Raw genomic sequence first — 25837 nt, forward strand, 5'->3', positions numbered from 1 at the left:
TCTACACATGCCTAATGACTAAACAGAAATCATGATAGGATAAAAGAATTCAGTTCAAGGTAATACAGATAAAAGAACTATAAAATATTCCCAGTTCGGCAAACAATGCTTTCACCTAAATTTCCTCAGGCAGAGTCCTTTTGATGTTTATTCAAGAGGCTTAAAAGAGGTGGAATATGCATGAGGGAACAGACAACATGAAGATATAAGAATGGAATCTGAAAATGGAGACCCCCTAGGCCAGTAATACCAGAGGCTCCATGTCTTATCAGCAAATCACAAAAATAATAGTAATTGTTGCCGAAGTTCCTCTGAAATTTACAGCCACATTAGAGAAAGGATTCTACTGGGAGACATTCTAAATAAAGTGGTTTGCAAGTTGCACATTATACAATAGCTTATCTGTATTTTTATGATATATGGCATTGTTCCCATTGCCTGTCTGCATTATACATTTTGTCTGAATAAGCTTTCACCAGAGTTATCAACCCTACAGACGTTTTCTCAAAGTTTAAAAGCAGCAGGATGTGTTTTTGGAGAAGTGAATAGGATATAGACATTTGCCCAGTGTTTTCTTGGAAACAGCATTTCTCTAGGGAAAAGGGACTTTTTCTAAGCCATTCTAAAAGCTCCCCCCTGCCCCCGTTTTCTAGAGAGGTAGCTGTGTTAGTCTTGTGAAACAAAAAGCCCACAGATGTTTTCTAACACCAGAAGGAAAACCATTTTTAAAAAAGTAACTTAAAAAAAACACACAAGACTTTCCTTCATTGCTTTAGCAATGTCATACTATCTTGTACCTGTTTTCTTCCCACTAGTTCTTTGTATTTATAATTTAGGCTGATCCAATTAAATAGTTGTGTATAATATCCTTTAAAAGTTAAGTAAGAAGAAATGCAGGTCATGTAAACATGTAAACAAGTCCTAGTAGAGGGTTATTTTACATTGAGCAGCTTTCCTTTCCCCAAATATTCTCAGGCTCTAAAAATAGTATTTTTTTGTCACACCCAACATACTTAGACATCTACATACCAGCACATTCACTTATACATAATAGTTAAAACAGAACGTACACATTTCTGGTTGTCTCCATTTGTGAAATTATGCTTTGCCATGCTTAGCAATTTGTGGCAATCAGTTTCAAGGTGCAGGTAGTGATTTGGGTGTTTCACGTTATCTGTCTGACTTAAAAGTGAGCTCATGTCTGCAGAGTGTTGGTAGCCTTGCTCAAGTTCAACTACTACATTCTGCTTACAGATGACCTCATTGCAGCAGATAAAAGTTCTCCTTTTTTCTCACCATTTAGAGTACTCAATTTCTTGATCAGCACCTTAAGGGTTAGTAGGAATTCTCAGTGGGAATTCCTACTGACATCACTGATATTAATACAAGTGGTAAATTTACCTTGCATAATTTGAAATGCCTCCTAAATTGTGAGAGATTAATTCTGAAGAGAGTGGACAAACATCTAATTTGGAGGTCACATATTATAAAACACATCTTCGTATATCCAACTATTTCAGGTACCATGCAGTATCATTTTTAAAGAGGCTATCACTGGATAACTTAAGTGAAACCAATGCTGAACAGAATACTGGAACCTTTTTTCACACAATAAAATACAGTAGCCTCAGTGTGTTTGGGTTAAAATTTACCGAACAGCTGGCTGCTTTGGCTACCGGCACCAGAGTAAATTACATTTTTAAAAAAGCATCTGTCATGTGGATTGGAACCAAGAAGATCTTTCAATCTGTGTAGTCAGAGAAATAGGGTGGCTTACCTTTTCCTATACAAGGCCTCAATGTCCAGTTCCCCAAAGGGGGAGACAGACTTAGCTGAAGCTTCCCAGAAACTCAACAGGGTTGGACTGGATCTTTTATTATCACACAAGAACGGTAGTGAGTGGAAGCAGCTGACAGTCTCAGACTATTAAGGCTGATTCCCATACTTATATCTTCCCTGAATTCAAAATCTATGCCCTCTTTTCCCACATTTCCCTCTGTGTAACAACAAGCTGACTTTTCTTTTCCCACACTCACTAGTTAATGTCTATTCCTGGTTTACATCCTCTGCATTCCTGCTTGGGAATCTCTTGCTACACATGTAACACTGACACCAGAGATAACTTTTGAGATCTCTTTTATTCCTCTAAGCTCCTAAAATCTTTTAAACAGACATGTATTGCTTTGTAAAATCTTTCAGCTGCTGTTGTCCTGTATTCTGATTTCATTCTGCAGATTTTTAATTTGTATTATTTATTTTCTTATACTGTGTATGTACTTCTGCCTTTAATAGTAGTCCAGCTTCACAGCCAAGGATGTTTGTGGCACAGAGATAGGAAAAACACAGGACCAGACTGATCATTAGGGAGGGTGAGCCAACCACTTCATGCAAAAGTATCAGGTAAGAGAGTGGCTGATTCTTACTGTCTTTTCAGCTGTTCAACTGTATTTGATATGCAGTCCATCCTGGGATACCTGATCCTACCCTCTTCCCTCAGGTGTGGAGGATGCTACCTTATCCTGTCAACGGTTAATGAAAAAGAAACCTCAGCCGTCAGTCCTGCCAGCTTCTGTACACAGACTGAAGAGAAGACAGCAATATGGCCATCACATCCTCACTTTCATTGTGACAAATTACAGTTAAATCACAGAAAAACATCAGCAAACAAACAAGCAAATGCAAAATTGAAGCCCTGAACCTGAGCAGCTTCAGCCTAATGCTACTAAAAAAAAATGTGCCAAGAGGGACAATTAAAATCGTAAGATCCTCTGTGTGTGTGTGCATGCACATGTATGTATGTCTATATGTGTGTGTGTATGTATACATACACACACACACCATGCAAGCAGCAAGACCTAGTAAACCTATTGCCACAACTAATAATGGCCAAGCAATAAAGTACAGACCTTCCTCATGCCTGATCCTTGTGTCAACCAATTTACATTTTTCAGTGCAGTCTTCCTGATGCAGTTGATCAGCAGAAGCTAGATAACATTCCACACAGCTCCTGAGAAAGAAGGTGCAATGGTTTGTCAATCTCCATGGCATCAAGAATCGAAAGAGAATACATACGCAGTCGTCATTTTTTAAGTATCTTGTGAAAGAGCTACAATAATCAATAAGTAATTCTCAGCAATTTAGAATGTAGCACACAAAAAAGGAAAGAAGGAAAAAAAATCTGGTGACAAGAACATCCCTTGCCCCTAAAACTAAACAGGGAGTATAATTCAGTTTAAACACATCTTAATTTCTATTATATTTTCTGATAGATGATTCCTTATAGATAAAGGCAACTAGTGCCCCTTTATGCCCATTTAAATCCTGCTGGAGTTACAAAGGCTTAATTGCACCAAAACCTGTGTGGTTAGAGCTTAGGACATTGTTTGAATCCAAGCACAGTGGCTTGCAAATTATGATTTATGCTTAGTATTATACAAGCCCAGTCTATTGTTGTTGTCGTTGTTCCTTCAAGTCAGTGTTGACTCCTGGCAACTGCCTGGACTAGTCCCTGCAGTTTTCTTGGCAAGGTTTTTTGGAACTGGTTTGCTCTTGCCTCCTTCCTGGGGCTGAGAGAGCAAGTGGCCCAAGGTCACCCAGCAGGCTTTGTGCCTAAGGCAGGACTAGAACTCATGGTCTCCCAGTTTCTAGCACTACACCAGATTGGCTCTATCAATTACGGTTTATTCAACCATTATTAAGCATCCCATGGCTAAGGACAGTGCATACATCCAACCTGGAGGTGACAAGCTACACCTGCAGGAATTCCCTCTTAAAGGTGGACAGATGCTGTCTTCTCTGGCATTTGGCTGATTTAGTAGTTACTAAGTTGATGATTCCTCAAGTACAGCATCTTAAATAAAAAGATATAATGGTATACCGTATAGATCTACAATCCAGACAATCCAGCCAGCATATTGAAGTACAATATGCTGGCTGGACATTAAAGTTCAACAAATCTAGAGAGCAGCAGGATGGGAAAATCAATGACATTTTCTGACATCCACATTACAATGCTATCCACAAGTCGTTGGGCCAGCAGAAACATATGCCAGCATGAATTGTGCTGCCCCCATTGGTGATCCCTATTTTGCCACTGGAAAGAGGCTGCTGAATGTTTACACCTTTACTGGGGGGTAAGTTAAGGAAAGGGATTGGTGGATTCCCACAGCTTCATTTCCCCTCCCACCACGCATTGCCTGCTACTGGGACACCTAGCCACCATTCATTTTCCTTAATGCAGGATGGGGCAGTGTTGGACAAGTCAAATTGCCTGACTAGCAGAAGACAGATGCTAAGGGAAGCATGGGCTGAAGCAGGAGGAAGCTCTCTTGATGCTGCTCACAATCCTATCTGTATACCTATAACCTGCCAGTTGGGCTATTTCTGAACATAGCTATCATGTTCACAAATAGCAGCTAACAGAAAAGGCAAATAGAGGGAAGAGCAGGGCAAAATAGGAAAGAGTGATCCAATGAGCCCCATCATTTGCTAGTGCTGCCATGGAACTGCAGTGCTGGCAGCCAGTGACCAAGAAATCCACTTGAGTCTTTGTTGCCAGTGGCACCTGGAAATAGCTGGTGGACAGCAAGTTACTGGTCCAGGAAGCATGCCAGATTGTATTCAGATTCAGGAGAAGAGGAAAAACACTATTTTAAACACGGAACAGCTTAGGAAGACTTTAACCTTAATCCTCAGTATGAGCTGGGGATGAGAAGAAGGCAATCTCATGAGAACATGGCAGAAAAAAGCAGTGACTGTGGCATGTTTGTGCTATGGTCCAGAGTAAATGAGGAAGCTTGATATCTTAGAAGTTAAAATTAATATATTAGTTTTTAAAAATGGATTTATACACTACATGATTTTCAGATATGTGAATCAGCTGAATTATTTAAGCAGCAATTGAAATCTCTGAATTGACCCAACACCCACACAGGCTGGTCAGAAAGTTTAATTAAGGAGCCAACTGGGGTTGGAGCCAGGCCTAAGCTTTCTGGTTGAAAAAAAGAAGAACATAAAGTGGGACAAAGTTATTCTCCCACAGCCAATCCCAGAAATGACTAACAGTAATGTCAGCTGAAATTCAAAGGGGTCAGCACAATCGTATCAGCAGTTGCACCAGCAAATGTGCATCACAAACAGGGCTCCCTGTAACGTCCCTGGAAAACATCCTGATCTCTGGCATTGCCATGATTTTGCAAATCAAGCCACAACACTGCAGCAGCACTGGCTGATTTTTAGCAATTTGGTTAAGATGTAAAATGAGTAATTTATATTTGTCTGTGGTTTTGATTTAACAACTGCATTTATTTATAAGCAGCTGCCAGCCAACTTCCTCTCAGCTTGAATGGAAATAAATATCTGTAATTATATCAGGAAATTTTCCCAATGGTTCAGGATGTTTGGGGAAAAAACCAGTTTGGATATACAGGGAGAATGTAAAGTTCAGACCGGTTTAGATAAGTATATATAGAATTGCGATTTAAAGGTTTAAGATGGCCAGCTGATCTTTTTTTATTATTCTGATTTTGGCAAACTGCAAATACAAACTTTCCTAGGAATGTACACAGTGATTAAGAAAGCTAACGATCCAGGGGGCCCCAAGTTCAGCTCCTCACATTTCACTGAGGAAAAAGATCAAAGGAAATCTGTAATAACTTGTTAACATAACTTGTAATAACATAAATGTAACTAGCAATCAAATAGTTAACATAGAGCAAATGACGTTACCAACTCTTTTCCTAGTTCACAGCAACAGTAAAATGAGGCTTTTAAAGAGCTTCTGAAGAAACCAGGTACTGTAGATCTTGCTTAAAGGAGCAGGTTAAAACACCCTACACTGATGTGGCCAATATAAAAGAGTTCTCCTCTGGTGACCGGGGACAAAGCAGCAACAGAATGAACCTTTCTGAAGGCTGCTTTGGGCAACAGCAGATTGGCCCAAACCCCATTCACATAACTGCTGCTTGTCTCTTGGAGCAGTGGCTTCATTGGGTCTAAGATATAGGGTTCTTGTGCGGTCATTTGTCACCCCAACTGCCCTCTACACATCACTCTGAAGGGTCCTCAGAATTAAGTGGCTGGGCTCCTGCCTATTGCTAGTGAAAGAGTTCTCGTGGATGAAGTCAGCAGGAGGGGGGTGCATCCTCCTCTGACTTCAAGCACAAGGTCCTCTTGGGTAGCATTTGCTCTTTTGGGAAAGTCTGCAAAGGGAGAGGGAGCCAATCCCAGTATGAGAAAGAAATGAAACACCCTCTTGCTGAATTGGTAAGTAGCAGATGGCAGGATTTTCTCCCTTAGAAATCATATTCCAGCCATATCTTTTCAGGCTGAGAATCATACTTGATTAGTATGTCAAAAGCTGAAGTTCAAAATGTGGATAGACAGGATAAAGACAAAAGTTAAATTTAATATGATTTTAATTAATTGTATTTACATTAATTTAAAAAAAATAAAGTGATTGATGATGATGTACCATCAGGTAGGTGTTGACTCTTAGCAATCCCTAGATAGATTTTCTCCAGGATGATCTTTCCCCAACATGGTCCTTCAGGTCTTCCAACAGTGCATCCATTGCCTCTGTAATTGAGTCCATCCATCTTGCTGCTGGTCATCCTCTTTTTTTTTCCTTTCCTTCTACCTCTCAGCATTATAGACTTCTCAAGAGAGCTAGGTCTGCATATAATGTGTTCAAAATATGATAATGTGAGACTGGTCATTTGGTTCTATGGTTGATTTGTTTCTTTTCTTGGCTATCCATAGTATTCTTAGGGGTCTTTTCCTGGTGTTCTCAGGAGTCTTTTCTAACACCAAAGTTCAACAACATCAATATTTTTTCTATCCTTTCTATCCTATTAAAGTCCAACTTTCACTTCAATAGAATATCATAGGAAAACCGTTGCCTGCATAGTTCTGGTCTTTGCTGGTATAGATACACCATAACACATCTAAACATCTTTTCCAAGGCCTTCATTGCTACCTTAGCAAGTGCTAGTCTGTAGTGTATTTCTTGACTTTTTATTTATTTTTATTGCTTTTAAATAATAACAGAAAAATAAAAATAAAAAACAAAACACAAAACACAAAGGTAATTATAATGCAAATATATACATTCACAAAGAAAAAAAAACAAAGCATAAAAAAGTGCTTTAAAATAGTGAAAAAAATATAACAGAAAAAAGAAAGGAACAAAGTATATCATTATAACAATTAACAGTTACAATTCTATATATACTCATTTAATGTAACTATTATTCAAGGGCATATATATTAATTTCTAATACATTTATATAACTATCATTCTTTTAACCTACTGTATTTTGTATAAATGAGTCCCTTATTTCATTATCCTTGTCCATATCAAGTCTACGTCTATAAGCAATCCGCTCATAAGTAGCAAGTGTAATCAGGTCTTCAATCCATTGAGTGAATGGGGCCGTACATTTATCTTTCCAACGCTGCTATATCAGTCTTTTGGCCATAGTAAGGGCACAGAGAATCCATTTATGGTGTCCAGTTGTCAAATTCCATGTACTAGGGAGGTAGTTCAAGAGAATGTTATCCTCTGAAAATTTTAACTTTTGTCACTCAGTCACATTTATATAGTCCCATACTTTCTCCCAAAACTTAGTAAGTATAGGACATTGTAAAAACATGTTTTAAAGAAGCATTATCCTTATTACATCTCCAACAAAATACTGTCTTAGTCCTTTTCTATACAAATGTAGTACAGTCCAATAAATTCTAAATATTATTTTTTGTTGTATAAGTCATAGTTAGGGTCCATTGACACTATTGCTGTAGAAGTTAAAACACTCTCCCATTGTTTAGGCAGTATAGGAACCTCTAATTCTTTATTCCACTCATTTCTTAGCATCTGCATATTACACTGATATATTGATAACAAATATCTATAAAAACTAATAGTGGGGGGGGGGTTAGTTTTAAAAGATGTAACAAGTTGTTCTAGTTAGTATCTCAGATGTCTCAAAAGAAAATGTTGCTGGTCCAAACAATGTTGTTAACAAATGTTGTAGCTGTAAATATTGCCATTGGGTTACACTGATAGATGATACTGGTATCTTAACACAGCATATAAACATTCATCTTCATCATGCATCAGTTGGTCCTAAGTCAATATCCCCGCTTTCATCCAATTTTCCCATATCACCATCTTTTTCCCAAGGAGTGTATTTCTTCACTATCCACCAGCAGGCAGAAGCTATCCACCACTTCAGTAACTTCATTCTTAATTCTAAGGCTGGTTGTTGTACCTGTTGTCATCAGTTTGGTCTTTATATTTAACTTTAGTCTCCCCCCCCCCCCGCTTTCTTTTTTCACTGTGCTCCTTCATTATTAGAGCTTGCAGTTCATTTGCATTTTCAGCTATCAGAGTACTATAGTCAGTATAGTGGAGTTTATTGCTGTTTCTTCAGTTTTAAAAACATGTTCATTTTCTTCCAATTCAGCCTCTCTCAATATATATTCAGCATATAGGTTGAATAAATGAGAGAGCATACATCCTTGTCTCACTCCTTTGCTGATCCGTTTCACCATGTTCCATCCGCACTGTGGTTTTCTGGCCTGTATATAAATTTTGCATGAGGACAATGAGATGTTCTGGGATTCCCATTTTCCTAAGCGCGTTCCATAGCTTAACATAGTTGATACAATCAAAGGCCTTTGTATAACCTGTATAATATGAAGTACATATTGTCTTCTTTTTGGGATTCTTTTGCTTTCTCAATTATTCAGCAATGTCTCTTGTTCCTTGGGCTTTTCTAAAACCAGCTTGAATATCTGGTATCTCCCTTTCTATTTCCTAACCATTATTTTGCTAGCATGTAAAATTAAGGATACTATACAATAATTTGCACATTCTGTTATGTATCCTTTCTTTGGTATTGACATTTAGACTAATCTCTTCTAATCTGTTATCCATTGTGTCATTCTCCAGATTTGCTGACATCGTTTGGTTGGAACCTTTACAGATTCTTCTTCTTTGTGTGCTATATTTCTGTAGATATCAATTCCTGTAGCCTTCTGACTTGGTAAAGACCAGAGTGCTGATCTAACTATAGATCTAACTTCTAGTACTAGAGATTCTTTTAAGTGGGGAATATCTTCTCAGGAATTATGACTACTCTACTGTATAGAATTTCACTATTTTTCTTCCATCTTTATTAGATTTTATTTGAATCAATTACTATCTATCTATTGGAATCCTTTAGCTTACCAGTTGGACATGGAATCTCCTTCTGAGTTTGAAAATCTTTTGGAAGACTTTCTTTGTTTTTCCATGTCTCTTTCCATCTGCAGTGTCTTTACAGATATCATGATACTGCTTCCTCTCTACTGACGGCTCCCTGAAATTCTTTAAGTTCCTTCCTGAGATTCTTTTTGGCTTGGGTGGTCTTCTCTTCTTGGCAATTTTCACTATTTGTTTTGATACCCAGTTTCCTTTTGTCTGTTTGTCATACCCAGAGTCATGTTCTTGGGCAGTCATTCACCTTTTTTCAAGCCAGCTAGATATATAAGCCAAATAACAGTTCCCAAATTCAGAAAAGCCCTAACTCTGGCAAGATTTCATGCCCTTCCAACATCTATCCTCAAGGGGAAGTTACAGGGCATTCCATTTGAACAAGGACTTTGTCCCTGTAATGAAGGAGTTCCTGAAACACTAATCCACATTCTCTGATATTTCTCCCATTACAAAGATGCCTGGTTGCAGTTAATAACTTCCCATCTAATCAGATTTCCAGGCCACCTGGGTCCATTTTATTTACAGTTGCTACAATTTAATCAATGTGATTTGGTTTCTCTTAATGTATCTAAGTTTTCCCTTCTTGTCATGTTAAAAATTACAGTTTGGCAGTAACATTTGGAAGGCCTCTGGTAGTTACAACCAAGGCTTTGATGGGTATATGAGGGCCTAGGGAGGTAGGTTGAATACCCTGCTTTAGGCCACTTCTCATTCTCTGACACAGTACTTTATACATTATTGGACATATACAGTACTGACAACCAATCTTATTGGAATTCCTCAGATTTCAGTAGCCTCCCAGGATCAAATCACCCTAACTGAGGAATGAAATGGTAATCTTTAACATGAACCTCAGCATGAAACAATTGCAAATTAATAAAAATATACTAAATATACAAATAATACAGAGAGCATGTAACATACTGAGAGGAATACAAAATGGATTAGGATTTAATGGAATAGGAAATACACAACTGCCAACAGAAACAGTGAAGAAAATTCAGTTCCTCTGAAAATGATTGTACATTCAGACATGTGACAGAAATATACTTTTCTAATGATACTCAAAGACACGGCTTACCATTTAGAGCTGCAAGGATCATCATAGGTAGGGTATTTTTCACAGAAGTTGCCTGAAACCCCAGGATTTGCGCACACGCATTTTCCACACATGCATTTGCCTCTCCCACTGCAGATGATGCCATTGTTAGAAATACAACTCTCAGTGTCTGTAGTGCAGTTGCAGTATTCACCTGTCCAGCCACTGTGGCAAATGCACTGACTGCAGTCACAGTCCCCATTGCCTAAGAAAAACCATGGAAGTTAGTGGTGGTGGTGATTGATGATGATGATGATTTCAATCCTATTCCATTCCAGGTTTCCAATGTTGAGAATAACTCAACCAACCCTATTTCAAATGCTTCCATCATTGCCTTTTCTTCCTAATTCTTGCAAGTTGCCAGCAATCATCTGTAGAGGGTTTTTAAATGATTTATTCAAGACATTACTGTATATTATTGGGAAAGAAACCTTCCAACTAGTTACCACATTAAAGTTCTTTTATTAGGACCAAGTAAAATTACAAAGTAGGGAGCCAGCTCTTGAGTTTCAAACCCTACTCTGTTGGCAGAAAGCATGACAGACACTTCATCTGAGATATATATCACTCCTTAGACGGTGAGTCACAGAATAAAAATAAAAAGGAACTGTTTATTCCAAAGAGAGAACTCACCATGTTTCATTGCCTTGCTAAAATAGCCTTTCACAAACTTTTGCCTTCCAAACAAGTTTGGCTATTTTAGCAGTACTAACAGGATGGAGGGAATTATATTTCAACCCATCTACAAACATCAGGTACACCTGTCTTGTGTGCTAGCTAAATCTTTTTGCTCACAGAATAACCCCTATGACTGCTTATTCAAAATAATGAAGTTCAGCACTGCAACCTTCAGAGAACTTCAGATCTTCCAAAAGAAATCTGCAGAAATGCTTCTGCTTCTTGTGGAACAGCTCCACTAGTTAAGTGCTCTACCACTTTGCTCTACCAGCAAAGTGCCATTTGCTGATCCCCAAAACGCAGTAGAGTAGTGTGTGCAACATGGCTGATGCGAGAAAAGAAGACATTAAGATTCAATCCTCAATCCCCCATTCAGCCAACATATCCAAAGATATATAGCAAATTCTTCAGCAGTACACAAATTCATTTAATATTCTCTTCCCAGTGACTTTTGTACCACTCCTACATTTCCATCCTTTCCCATGGAAAAGATTGGAATACGATGGATGTTTTATCACTATAACAATGGCATATTCTCATCAATTCCACAGAAACATGATTGTTTTATTATGTTATAATGTGAGATCCTATATCTGTTTACTCAGAAAGAAGTCCCACTAGATTCTATACAGTTTATTTGCAGGTAGGTGAAGGGAGCCTAAATTTAGAAAATCTTCTTTAGAAACATAAACGGAACAATACTGAATCCATGCTTCATGATTTCCAATAGAAAAAAAATTAACATATTATGTATTAGAAGGTTTAGAGCTTTGAATGTTATCCCTTATATACAATAAAACAAGAAATGCTGATCCAATTGGAAATGTTTAAAAGCAAGATGAAGAAATGTATTTCTTGGGGGTTTTAAAATTGTATTATAATTCTATATTAATCCACTGAGGAATTTCATAGTGGCCCTTCCACAAACACATACATACATTATCACCATGATTTAAAGTCCCTATTTAGTGGACTTTAGATATAAGAGTCCAAGTTTCCATCTGTACATCATCCCCAAATGACAAAAAAGTCTGTTGTATATGGAGCAGTCCAGATGAGGTACTTAGATTTATGTTAAATAGGATTACACTTACATCAAATTAGGTCATTTGTCTAATAATGTCACCATACAACTCCTTTGCATAATGACATTATTACACAAATTATGTAAATTGGTGTGAATGATATACTTTCTGATTTAACAGACATTTCAGAATCATGAACAACTGTCCCCTGAAAGAATCCATTAAATCAAGGCTGTCCTCTGTATGTCCATGTGCATTTATGTACTATACACACAATTGCATAATATATGCACACCCTCACTCTTTTCAATACCTTACTGTATCTTTATTATATGTTTAGAAAGAAAATACATTTTAGGGTAGACTTACCTCCACAGACCAGCCCTTTAGATCTTCCACAAGAGAAATCATCACATTCACAGTATGGCCCATAAATATTTCCATATGCTGAAAGGTGGCAAATACATTGTCCACAATAGCAGTCACCTCTTCCGCTGCACAAGGTTTGTTCTGGAAAACTTTTACAGGACTCCGTACTCAGTGCATCTTTCTCGCTACATTTACAGTCAGGACCCATGTAGCTGGGGTTACAGACACATACCCCACACTCAAAAGAACCATTCCCGTAGTTGCACTTGGAGCTGTTCACCTCTGCTTCCTTCTGACAATGACAGCTGCACTCGGGCTGGATTTCGATTTCCAACACTTCATTTAGTCCAGTGGGCCTGATTAGGACTTTCCTTCTTCCTTCACCACAAGCTGAAGTGCTTAAAGTTAAAGTCACATTGAAAGTGACCTACAGAATGGAGAGGAAAAACCACCCATGTGAATGACACCCTTCATCACTTTAGCGTACAAAATATAAAGTAAATATTTAAGCACAAATTAACCTGGAAATATTAACTGCATCATTTTGTGAAATACAGGGTGTAGTGATAGGTGGATATGCTGACATTTAATTTTATAGCATAACATCCCAGAGCTGGGAAGTTGAAAAATCCTGGAAGAAGGTAACTTTTCCCATATTGTTGTCAAGAAAACAACATAGATGTGTCTCCAGGAGTTGAGATCAACACAGGGACCTCTTTACCTTCATATGAATCTTTCTGGATAAAGTATGAAGTATAAGTGCTTTGAATATATGGTCATAAACTATAGGTTTCCCTGGAATCATCAGACACAGGAGACTTGTATCAGAAGCATATGGTGAAGTGAAGTGCAGCTCATGAAAATTTATGCCTTTTAATAGAATTTGTTAGTCGTAAACAAATAGTGCTACCAGAGTCCTTCTGATTTTAGGTGACCATATGCAGGCAACACTGAATTCCTGCTTTGCCTCAATGAAATTTCAAGTGAAGCAGTCCATAAAGCAAAACTGCAAGCAAAGCAGCCTCCCCGCCCCATTTCTAAACAGTGGGAAATTTCCACTTGGCTCAAGAAAAGTGGATTTTCCACGGGTCAAGGTAAAATAGTCCCACCTCAAGGCTCTGGGTGGTAGACTGCATCAGCACCAACAAGTGAAGCAAAACATTGAGGCAATGGTTACCTGCATTCCCCACCTCTAAGTGCAGGAGGAGATTTAAAACTCAATATGTGTAAACAGGGGCACTTGCTACCTACTCCACTGAAGCCAACATTTGAAAAGTTTTGCTGCATCTTCAGGACACAAATTCCTTTATCTAAACCTTCCTAACACTACTGCCTGAAGCTGCATTGTAGTTCTGTGGCAGTAAACACAGAGCAAGATTTAGTTTTTGCAATTGTCAATGCCTTTCAGTCTTATCAATCAGTTAATTAGTAGAGGAAACAGAAGGAAAATAGGGAGCAGGCTGAGCAGAAGTCCCATCCTCTTATCCATGCTATTCAACTGTTCTCTGCTGAGAAAGCAGTGTGGTGAAAGGTTTTCATCAAGTTAACTTGGAAGAGATGCTTTAAACCCATGATTTCTGCCTGTCTGGTGAGAGCTGGCAGAATTGACGTGCTCCTAGCCCCTTGATTAAACAATGCTGTCTATCAAGACCCAGGAAACATGCCTTCTCTCTTGCAGCACCTGGCCTCTGAAATGAGATCTGCCAAAGATTTGTGAGGCTCCCACCCTGATGGTGTTTCAGAAGGTCTTGAAAGCTTGGCTGTTCTCCCAGGCCCTTGGGGTGGGGTGGGGTGGGGTGGGGTGGGGTGGCCTCCTTGTTAAATGTGTTTCAGTGTATATAGGGCATTGTTCAGACAGATGCTATCCTGTTTGTTTATACTATGTTGTGCATTTTCTATATTGTTTGTTTTAAATTGTGAGCTGCTCAGAGTCATCTTGGAGCCAAGTGATGCCTAAATCTAATCAAATAAATAAATAAAAATAAACCTTCCATCCTAATGAAAATGGCTTCTCTCCACCATGATGCTCAGCTGATTTGCAGGGAGCAGCTGAGTAGCAGATAATCTACAGCCCTGCTCCCTTTTCTTTGGAGATCATATGAGCAATATAAGGGGGGATCTGTGTGGAATAATGGTTAAGGTATTGGATTAGGCTCTAACCTATCCTCAGCCAAGGAAGCCCAAGGGATGACTATGGATTAGTCACTATCTCCCAGCCCAACCTCCCCCACACGGTTGATGTTCTTAAGGGAGAAAGGAGCACTGTGCATGCTGACTTGAGCTTCAGGAGGAAATAAATAAGAGATAGAAGAAGCACTTCTGAGCCTGCCAACCAATGGCTTGCTTCCCTGACAATGCATTTCAATATCTTAATTATCTGCCCTGCCTCTTGACCACTAATTTATGCATACTGGGAGTCTACATTAAGACTGGGATGGGAGGCAATTTGTGGTTCTCCAGAAGTTGTTGAACTTCGGTGCCCAGCAATCCTGTTCAATATAGCCAATGGGGAGGAATCCTGGGAGCTGAAGTTTACCAATACTCAGCAGGTCACAGGTTTTGCCAAATCCTGTTTGGGGGTCCTAACTATAATTGGCTTTGCAATAGGAAATTATATTGATGAAATCATGATCTACTTACCACTTCTCCAACTTTAATATGAGAGCATTTCTTCTCATTTGGAAAGGCAGAGCCATGGCTACAGATGGCAGTGAAAGCAAGTTTTAGTCCATCTGTGTCTCCTAGTACCTCCAGCTCTATCTCAGACCTGAGTGACTTAAAGACACAATAGTTGACACCGTGTCATTGGAAAAATAATGCCTTATAATTGTATGACTGATAACATCCCTTCCTGGATCCCAAGGTTGCCTTTGCAGGATCTTCTCTGAGAAACTAGCCCTGATGGTATTGCTGATGCTCCAAGTAGGTCAAACTAACCTCTGAAAGTAACTCCATTACCCTTGTGGTGGGAAAAGCCAGAAAACAAATACTAGGTTGAACTGAAGCATGTTGTTCTTGAGTGACCTTAGTGACCCCCAAAGAAAAGTGCCAGAACTCCACAACATATAAAGTAAGTAGCCAATAGAATGGTGGAGGTTGGGGTCATGACTGAATAAAATGATACACAAAATCTGCACTGGCATTCTTTTGTCCATTAACTGCTCAGTAAAGGAAAGTGTTGGAGAAGCAATCTTGCCTTTTTTAATAACTTGGTTTTCTGCCAGTCTGGATTTCATATAGAATAAACTTTGAACACTTTGAAGACATCAAATATTTGATTAGTGCTTTTTACAGTTTTTGACCTCTCAAGGCACATACCTACAGGCTTACTAAAATCTATGACTCAGATTGGAAGGGAATATAAAACGATCTTATAACAAATATTTTGACAATTCAGATTTCCCTCTTATGCTTACTTCCTCTAAAATATTTGAAAGTTAACACATCTGTGAATAATAACCTCTTGGATTTCTGCCACAATTTTAAAATGCTTCCATCACTGGAACAATTTTAAAATGGAAACCCCTAACCACTTAAGCAACTTTAAGTGGATTATCCTTTCAAGTGCAAAGGACAATTATGATTGCATTTTTAGAAAATGAGGCACAATATGACATTACTGTTACATTGGCGGCGGAGTGTCGCAATATTTTTGCACTAGCTTTAAAATCTGGAACACTGTGAAATGATGGGAGTTACTTGGTCCATTAAGAATGGTTGACTGCCTCATGTGTTAAGCAGGAGCAGCCAATCAGAGCTATGGTTTCATGGGCCATGCCCCCTTCCATGTGGTAATGGAGAACTTTCTCCAACTGATGACAATTTTTGCTAACCATTGAGTTATAGGCCATCTAGCTGAACTCCCAGCTCAGTGCAGGAAAGAATCCAGTCCACATGAACATCTCCAGTGAGGAAGAGTCTACCTTTGTTCTATGCAGCCTGTTCTACTACTTAATGGTAGGGATATGCAAAATGTATCATTTTTGGAATAGAACATTCTGAGAAATATACAATTCCATTTTTCTTCCAGACTATGCTGATCTATTTGTTCTAGGGATGGTCCAACAATTTTCTGGTAGCAAATCTTCTAGAATATGAAGCAATTGATGGTATTTCAGGGCCAGACCACATCCAGGCCACTGTGATAATCTCCCAGCTCCAAAAAGATTATTTTCAATAAACTGCCAGACTACCATCAGATCAGCGTATTCCAAAGAGAAGCAGAAAATTCAGCCATTCCCTAAAATTATACATTTTTGCACACCCCTATTTAACAGCTCATACCACCAGGAAATTCTTCCTAATATTCAGCCTGGATCTGTTTTCTTATGATTTCAACCAGCTGGTCTAAAATAAATTTTTAAAAAGATCTAGGCTGAAGCCATCATAAGACAAATGTGTAGTGTAGGAATAACATTACAAACATATTTTAATGTAAATAAACTGTACTAGTTGAGCCACTGGCTGAAATCACACATCATGCTGAGACAGGACTTTTTTTTCCATCCATGATCCCTTCAACAAGCCATAGTGATTTGATTAATGTAATGCCAAGTCAGAATGGGTTGAGATTCACACATTACCCTGAGCTATAAAGAATAATAGCTTAGTGTGATTTGTGAACCAGGCTTGTGTGTTGTAATGTACGCCATTATTCATTTCTTGTCTGCAACACTCTTATGTTGGAGATGGAGGATAGTTAAAATTAGCATAAAGAAAGAACTCCAAAATGTAGTTCCTGCAGTCTGAATTTTTTCACAGAAAGAAAATATTTCTGAAATCTTAAATCTGGCTGAGATTTCTCAGTGGTTTCAAGTTTTTGAAAGTGTGTTTTAAGACCCATTTTATTTGCTGTGCATCTATTTCTATATTTTCAGTGTTTGGTTTTACATCTCCAAATATTACAACACACCACACATATACTGTAGACTGGTATGAATAGTGGTTGAACAGTTGGATTAGAACTGGTTCAAGTCCACACTTAGCCATTAATTTCATGAATGGCTTTGGACCAACCACTATCTGATAACCCAACTGATCTCATAGATTTGCTGTGAAGATAAACTTGGAGGGGGGGGGGTGTATGTCACCTTGAGATCCTGAAGAAGATAAGGTATAAATGCAACAAATAAACAGACTCATATTGATCCTTTAAAGCTGCTGTGTAATTTTCCATTTCTCAGAGAAACAGGATGTGTAAAATGGAAGAGAATAAGGTTAGAAACAACAACAGAAAACAACAACAACAGAAAAAAGTGTTTATGTGTAAGCTGCCTTATAATTCTAAGAAAAGGCATTTGATTCTTTGGTAGAAGAAATATATTTTTTTCATATTTTATCTTTCCTGACAGGCAGTTCCTCAGAATCAACATTCAACTGGCCTGATCATCACTGTCACTATTCCCTGGACTCATTGAGGTTTACTACTGAAAAAAATAAACCTATAGAGGATTTCCCTGCACTACTGTCTCTTTAGGTCATAATTATAACGAAACAGGGAAAACTGTTGTAAACTATACTTCTTTACATTTTCTATGACTTCTTTGTCTGAGTTTTTATTTGCTTTCTGAACATAACCAATGTTTCCAAGAGAAAGAGAGAGAGAAGAATGCTATTTTTTTTCTTTTTTTTCCTAGGGTTTTTCCCGCAGGTGCAGGGTCTGCTTTTTTTTTGGATCAACCAAATGTTGATCCATTGGTTGTGACCAGCTTGCCACCCGAGCCTGATGTTGTGGGCTGAGAGAGAGTGACTGGCCCAAAGTCACCCAGCTGGTTTTCATGCCTAAGGTGGGACTAGGACTCACAGACTCCTGCTTTCTAGCCTGGTGCCATTACCACTAGGCCAAACTGGCTCTCGTGCTATGACCAAATTAATTTCTTTATATCAAATTACAAAACTATGAAATATTACTATTAACATTATTATTAATTTTACATACCTTATATGCATCTATAATCAACTGGAGGATATTTCCAGAATCATCCTGTAGTCTTCCAACAGTAGCTCCAGGAATAAGATCAGCATATTTCTGCAAAACAGAATTATATCCCCTTCTCAAGAAAAAAATAATCAAATATATAAGGTCACCTAACAGATGGTAAAAGATAAACATATCTCTTGGCCTCCAGTAAAAGTAAACAATGTTGGTTCCCTCATTTTAAGCACTTGTATTCAAAATTGTTCAGCTACTCCATACAGCAATGCTGAGGATTCTATATTATTTATAATCCTAAGAAATAACTTAGAGAAGCACATGCAAGAAGCAGCAGATATGAATTTTGAGTTCATGTGGCCCCACCCCTTCCCCACCTGAAAACCTTACTCCAGTGTAGTTTCATTCTCCATGAAAGCCATTGCATTTATTTACTAATATGCTCTATACCCCATAATTCTGCCACAGAGTTTGAAGCAAAACTATCCAGCTTTATAACCCATGGTTCGCAATGATTGCACAGAAACTAAATTCTGGTCTAGCCTCCTCACAGCTGCATTAGAGAGTAGAGGGAAGGGGAGCATGCAGGCCCTCATAAGTGAAACGTAGTGCTGAGTGTGTTTACTCATTAGAATCAGTAGAAACACAAAAGTTAGCATTCTGTGGACAAATGCTTGGCCTGCAATAGTTTTTCACATCTTAATTTTTTTTCATGGGGTTCAAGCCTCCTAACCAGCATGACTGTGATCCTTGCTGAGTTTTATTAACTATAGTTGATAAAACTCAGCTTATTAATATAATTAATAAGCATAGCTTATGCTTAATATAGTTAATAAGCAACTCATTGATTATTAATAAAATGAGACCCAGCTTAATCTATCCACTGTAGCTCTGTATGACTTGGAGAGACCACCCCCAGGCCCCGCTTCAGGCCATTAAAAGGGAGGGGTAAAGTGATCATGCACTTTTGATATGTTGGATTAGATCTCTAATCTTTTCCAAGGATGGGAGCTGAAATCCAGTCTACCTGAAGGCACTGTCCTGGGCAAGATGGTGGTTAACTTGGCAACTTGATCAAAACACAGAGATAAGCACCAGCCTTAAACTACAGTGGGGACATTAACTGAAGAACAAGGAACAAAAACAATAACAGAGACTAAAGTGAAGATATCAGTTAATGCATAGCAGAGAACATAATTTCTAAAGGAAGCTAAACACTGAGTTGGAAAGTAAATGGATGCAGTCTAAATCTGGCCTTGAGAACTGAATGTCCTCCAGATTTGTCAGAGTACAGTTGACACAATGACTTGTTGTTGACCATTCTGGCTAAGGCTGACTGGAACTGAGTTCAAAACATCTGGAAAACATTGTGTTGCCTCCCCTGATTTACATGACTAGCCTACATAAAGAACCAAGCAAGCAAGCACACTTCTTAGACTGTACCATTCACAGCTCAAGAGACAAGCTGGTCAATACTTATTCTGTGTGCAAAGTGCAGCATGCAAGGAAAACTGTAATTAGTACCTTTTCAGCTTCGCTTGGAAACCCCAGAGAAGCATAGCTTAATTAAGTGCATAAAGGCAAAGAGCTGACTGAAAGAAATCGGCTGTACATGAGGGTCCAGAAAATATACTTTGGATTTAAACAGTATAAAAGAAAATGCAGCTTGAATTATGGACAGACTCAGCCTCCAGTTTGATTTGGACTGGAGGATATTACACTGAAGATAGCCCAGACATCAAACACAATGAAAACCCTGTGCCACTTCAAAATTTAACTATGAAAACTGCTAATTAGGACTGGACAGTGTAACAGTATCAAAATGTGCTAAAAATTATGGATTTTTAGGTCATTTCTAAACCTGGCTCAAAGCGCTAGATTGATATTTAATTAAGACCATTCATGGTTTGTGATCAGGAAATTTATTTTCATACCAAGACCTTCCTATTTTTCCCTGAAAATTTTCTATGGATAGTTCTGCCCAGTGAGGTGCTGTTTGATGTTGGCATCACAGTTGGATAATCTCTTAGAGAGGCTTGCCAGTTACTCACCAAGATAACATTTTGGTATCAGGCAAAAATCAATTTAAGTTTCCAACAAGGTTTTTTTCACCCATTCTTATTTTAAATCCTATTATCTTAGTTTAGTTTATATACTGTTCTTCTAGGTTTTATGGGTAGTGTGTTTGCATCACAATTTTATTTTTCTTCTTTCATTATAAGGGCTGGCTAGAACATCAGCAGGAGATCACCAAGAAATTTCAAGAGTATAGGCTAAACTGGGAAGTTGGCAAAATATCCTAAAAAACAGAAATGGTAAAAAAGACTGCCATGTTGTTGCCAAGAAAGCTACACAGTCATACCTATGAAGTCACCAGGAGTTATAAAAATGGTTATTTTTCTCACTGTACATTTTCATATTAAAGCAAAATGTCATCAACAATGGTCTTAAAGGGTGATTGAATATATGTATACTCAGAGGTAAGCCTCCCTCAGTTTAATGGCATTAAAATACATGACTAGATTCCAACATTATGCTTTTGTAGTAGTAGTTCCCATTGAATACATGGGCAGGAAGAATGCTACATTCTCCCTGCAGCTTTCATTAAATTTATCCTACAGATTCCCCAGCTGTGGAGCAGATCCTGGAACATTTGAGAAACTTCAGGGAGAGGAGAAAGTCCAGTTGTGCTAATATGATTTGCATTTCACTCCAAGGATTTACAGCCCAGTTGCTGTGTGTGATGGAGAAATACTCTTACGTAAGAACATAATTTGCTTTTCTTTCCCAGAAATCCAAAATACTTTGCCTCCATTATATCTTTACAACAAACCCAAAGCAAGTTTGGAGTAATATTATATTATCCATACTATCAAATATTATGGCAAAGATGGAAGCTGGGGACTGTGTTTTCTTAAGCACCCCCTCAGCTCACTTTTCTGGAAGAAGAGAACTTTAAGGCAGTAATTAGTATGCGCTGCCTATTATTTATTCCATGCTCAGTTTTTCTCTTGTTCAAGTTCAAATCTTGCTATTGAAGAATCTTATTTTTAGTATTGAGCTTCAGGGTTTAGTGACCATGTTCCAGGCAGCAGATTTCCTGACATTTCACTGGCAACTGTGGATGGCATTTCAGAGGCAAGGTAGTCTAGTATGCAGACCACAGACAACTGTCCAGAGACTGACTGGACTCCTGTCTTTATAGCCAGGTGACCTGACTTTTGATTGGTCTTTAGCCAAGCTGGTTTCCAATTGGTGCAGGTTGGTGAGGGCTGGTCTCTGATTGGTTCTTTCTTTGTGCCTGATCCTGATGATTCATTTTGGTGGTGTTGGTTCCTGATTGGTCCTTTGTTCATGCCAGCTTCTGATTGGTCATTTTTGGAGTGCTGAATCAGCATCAAGATCATTCCCAAGTAGTTTATAGCCTGATTTACAATATCATTTTAGAAACAAGGAAGAATGATGAGAAATACCCTTTTAAAAATAAAAATACAAAATTAAGAAGCCACTAGATACATGTGTGATACATCCCCTGTAGCTATGTTAAATCTGCATTAGAAGCCACATTTGCTTGTTTATTTTCATTGGAAGCTGTCTTATTCAGTGCTGTGAGACTGGGAACATTTAACTAAGGCTGTAAGCTTATACCTACTTTTCTTGAAGTCTCACTGAACTTAACAGGAACTCCATCCATGTAGATGTAGATAGGAGTGTACTGTAAGCCACGCATGGCATTATTAGTGGTGCAAATGTGGTTTGACAGCTTTCTCTGAGAGGCTTTCAGGGCTTGACTGAACATTATATCTAAGGGAAACTCAGTCCATTCAAGAAGTGAAAAGGGGAGGAAATGGATGGACAGGTTCTAAGATAAGGAGTTTCTGGCTTTCTGTGTATATTATTTAATCGTGAGATAGTCACCACTCACTGACCACAAGATCACATTTTCTTTAGAATTCTACACTCTTCACTATCTCTTTGTACTTCCACTATTATATGAAAAGCTTCACATTTCATTACTTTTATTCTCATGTCATAGTTCCCAGGTGGCTTCATTTGTTCTCCAGGAACATTAAATTGGGTTTGGTAATGTTCAAAACTCCCATTCTATTGTTTTCTTTCTTTTTTTAATAATATTTTTATTAGAGTTTTGCATAGTTAAAAGCTAATGCCGAATTAGAAGAGATACACAAACAAAAAAGAAGAAGAAAGAGAACAAGAGAAAGAAAAAGAAAAAAGAAAAAGATGTATAAAAAGTGGTTCCCCCCTCCCTCCAAACAAGTATAAGCATTTACAGTAGCTTAACACCTTCTCTTTTACAGAAATAAAAAACCCTCTTCTTCCCATTTCTCATCACTAAACAATAACCAAATTATAGAAAGATTCATCAATCAATCTTACTCAGCAAAATCATTAAGAATACCAGTAGTAGTAACCTACAGTATATGTTTTAAGCTTAGACAAATAAATCTATTTTGCATTTTGACTTATAACTTTCTCTAATAAGTAAGACATGAAAGATTTATTTCCATAGGTATAAAGAATATCAAAAATAGAAACATATATATTTTAAACTAGATCAAATAGGTCCCTTTTACATTCTAACCCATAACTGTCTCTAACAAGTAGGAGGTAAAAAAGTTATCCCCATATGAAAACCTCTTTACATCATCTTGGAATCCTAGTAAAAAAAAAAAATTCCAGTAATAACAACCCCAAATCAAAATTTATACCGTTTAACCTTGGTCAAATAAGTCCACTTTAAACTCCTTTTTCTTCTTCTTAAGAGGCTTAATCTTTAGTCACTTTTTCAAATAAAGTCCCACATAGTGATTTCTTATAATTTTCTCCCTACTTTTCTTGAAGTCTCACTGAACTCAACAGGAACTCCATCCACATAGATGTAGATAGGAGTGTACTGTAAGCCACACATGTTCAGTAGCAACTTCAGTTATTTAGTACTTCCCTTCTGTGGATCAAAAATCACTCTCCAAATCACTCTTCTGATTTATAATCAGGATATCCCTTTTAATTGTTAAATCATCAGCCAGCAGAGTTTGTATTTCCATTACAACTTCTTTCTCCATGTCACTCTTGTAGTCAAATATTTTTAAGTCCATTTTCAAATCCACATCTTTTTCCATATCTTCCATATCTCTTTTATAGACTGGCAATTCTTTACAGTCCACTTTAAAATCCCTATTCAAATCATCCTCAGCTTCTGTTTTATCCAATAGAATCTTCTCTTCTATAACCTCTGTTAAGTCCAATTTTAAAATAAGTCCTGAACACATTGTTCCCAAACAGATTTAAATTCTTCTATAGTGAAACAATGTTCCTCCATTATGTTAGGAAGTAGCTTTTCCTTTAATTGCTCTCTGGTTCCTTCTAGTTAACCTTCAAAGCCCAGTCTTATCTTTTGTGTATTTTCAGAGCCAAAACTTTCCCACAATACGTTTTCTTACAGTTAATTCCAAAATCATCTGCTGTATTTTTATAAAATTTAAAACAGTCCATTAAAAAACTATTCTTTTAAATCCATCTGGCCCGTTAACTGTCCACAGCCAACATTCTTAACTCCCTTTAGCTGTTTTCCAAAAATTAAACATTTTCTTTTTCATCTTTAAATTTACTTAAATCTTCTTTCTCCCAGCATAGAAGGAAATTCTACCAGTGTACAGCAACTTGCCTTTCAGAAGATGTTTAATTTCCAAGTAAATCGCTAATAAGTAATTTCCGATGTTAATTAAAAGAGGAAGTGAAAGTAAATCTAGTGTCTCTTTAGAGGCTCCAAACTGCAGCTTGGGCTCGATGTTTCCCACGACTCCCAGAGTGCTCAACCTGCTGGAGATCGCTAAATTGTGATCTCTTCACAGGGATCCTCTGTAAGGAGTACTTGTGGGTGATCCGGTCATCTCCTTTGTCCAGAGATGGTTCTGAAGAGCCGGACTTTTTGTTGGCTCCTCTTAACTGCCATAGTCCTTGGCTCTGTGAAAACAGCCGTCTTCAATCCTCCATTACTCCCCTGGAAGTTCGCTATTGTTTTCTTTCTATAGCATTTTTGTTTCCCTTTTTAAAATAAAACCCCTACTGTTTTTGTCTTTCTGCTATATCACTTTATTTCCTACTATTGGGTGTGGAATTAGATTTAGTGCCTGTATGCATGCTAAATTTATCCTACTTCAGTGAGATTAGGATTCTAATTCATTTCTAATTAGAATGTTAGATTGTTTTTTGTTACCATCCATCCCTTTCATTTTGGTCTCTCATCTTAATATTTATTTATTTATTTATTTATCATATTTATATAGCCGCCTATCTCACACAAGGCGGCTCTATTTATTCAACTTAGAAGGCTACTCAACTCTTTAAGCCTCTGAGTATTGCATAACATTAAAAAAATAGGAAGAACTTGGGTCCAAATACACAGTTCTTGAGCTAATGCAGCCTCTTCTTCTCCAGCTCCCTCCTGCTACACCTTGGCCCATAGCTCTGAATTGCTCCTCTTTGCCAGCTGGTGGAAAACAGCTGTGCTACAATGTCTAACATCCCATTGTCTAGCAGTGCAGTCCAGGGGCAGCAATGGCATTGGAAGAGCTGTTTCTTAACATTTACCAGCACACCTCTGACCTTGGGAGTTCAGGGGTGTGCAGGGGCCAGCATCAGTCCAATGTACTCTCCTCAGTGAAAAAAAAGATCAGCCAAATCTCTTGATGCACACAGAGCAAAGGTCATCAGGAGACAGGCACTAAATGATCCACCAATGGAGCCAGGGATGCAACATTCACAACGAAGCACCCACACCAAGGGCCATTGCAGAAACCTCCACAGTGTCCAGGCCATGCTGGGCCACAAGCTGAGATGGAAACCATGTTGTGCTGAGCTGCACCAGCCTCACTGTTAGCTCCTCAATCTTGATATCCATCAGGATGGTGGCCTTCCCTGCAGCTCAGCTGGGACAGGGCTGTGGCTGCTGAGGCTTTTAGAGCTTCCGGGGGTTCAGTTCAGCCCCAACAATTCTTGAACTTCTGGCAACAAACAGTATGGCCCAACTTCAAACAACCTCAGTCCCCTCATCCCAGAGCATTCTTCAGATACCATCTTGAATGGACAATCCAAAAAGAACATGAAAACAAGTAAGATTTAGAGATCTCACCTGATACAAAGGAACTTGTTCCTTAGTGACTGCAAAAATTAACAGAATGTTGTTTTGCACAATCTTCTCTATCAATTGTCCTAATGTTGGATATTCCTGAGAAAAACAAAAAGGAAAATCAATCTTAACAGAGATGTGTCAGCTTTAAATTTGAAAAGAACTTATGGGGAAGGCATGGTTCACCCTTGGAGAGTGCCAGATGAAAGACTAACCTATTGGGTGCAGATAGGGTAAAGCAGGTTAATCAAAGCATAGATCCTCCTTAATGCCTTCTTTTGCCTTGGTAGGAGGAAGATAATATTAGCCCTGGAATTAGACAAAG

The 25837-nt window shown here is 38.2% G+C and overlaps 1 protein-coding gene across 3 annotated transcripts in view; it reads right to left on the minus strand.

Moving 5' to 3' along the window:
* Nucleotides 1-25837, minus strand: part of ITGB6 (integrin subunit beta 6) — a 92869-nt gene that overhangs the window by 11288 nt on the left and 55744 nt on the right. For 2 of the 3 annotated variants that reach the window (XM_088146636.1, XM_088146637.1), the window contains 6 exons: nt 25516-25611; nt 18369-18458; nt 15071-15205; nt 12431-12857; nt 10341-10563; nt 2907-3007 (listed from right to left, as the gene is read on the minus strand). In XM_088146636.1, coding sequence (XP_088002762.1) covers nt 2907-3007; nt 10341-10563; nt 12431-12857; nt 15071-15205; nt 18369-18458; nt 25516-25611 — 1072 coding nt within the window. Of the gene's footprint in view, nt 1-2906; nt 3008-6472; nt 6673-7310; nt 7531-10340; nt 10564-12430; nt 12858-15070; nt 15206-18368; nt 18459-25515; nt 25612-25837 lie in introns of all 3 variants that reach the window. The other variant, XR_015797249.1, reaches the window with a different exon arrangement.

The sequence above is a fragment of the Python bivittatus genome, unplaced genomic scaffold (assembly GCF_059951505.1).
Source record: "Python bivittatus isolate LINGU-HERP-01145 unplaced genomic scaffold, Pbiv_v1 ctg000480_np1212, whole genome shotgun sequence".
In the NCBI taxonomy this organism is placed as follows: domain Eukaryota; kingdom Metazoa; phylum Chordata; class Lepidosauria; order Squamata; family Pythonidae; genus Python; species Python bivittatus.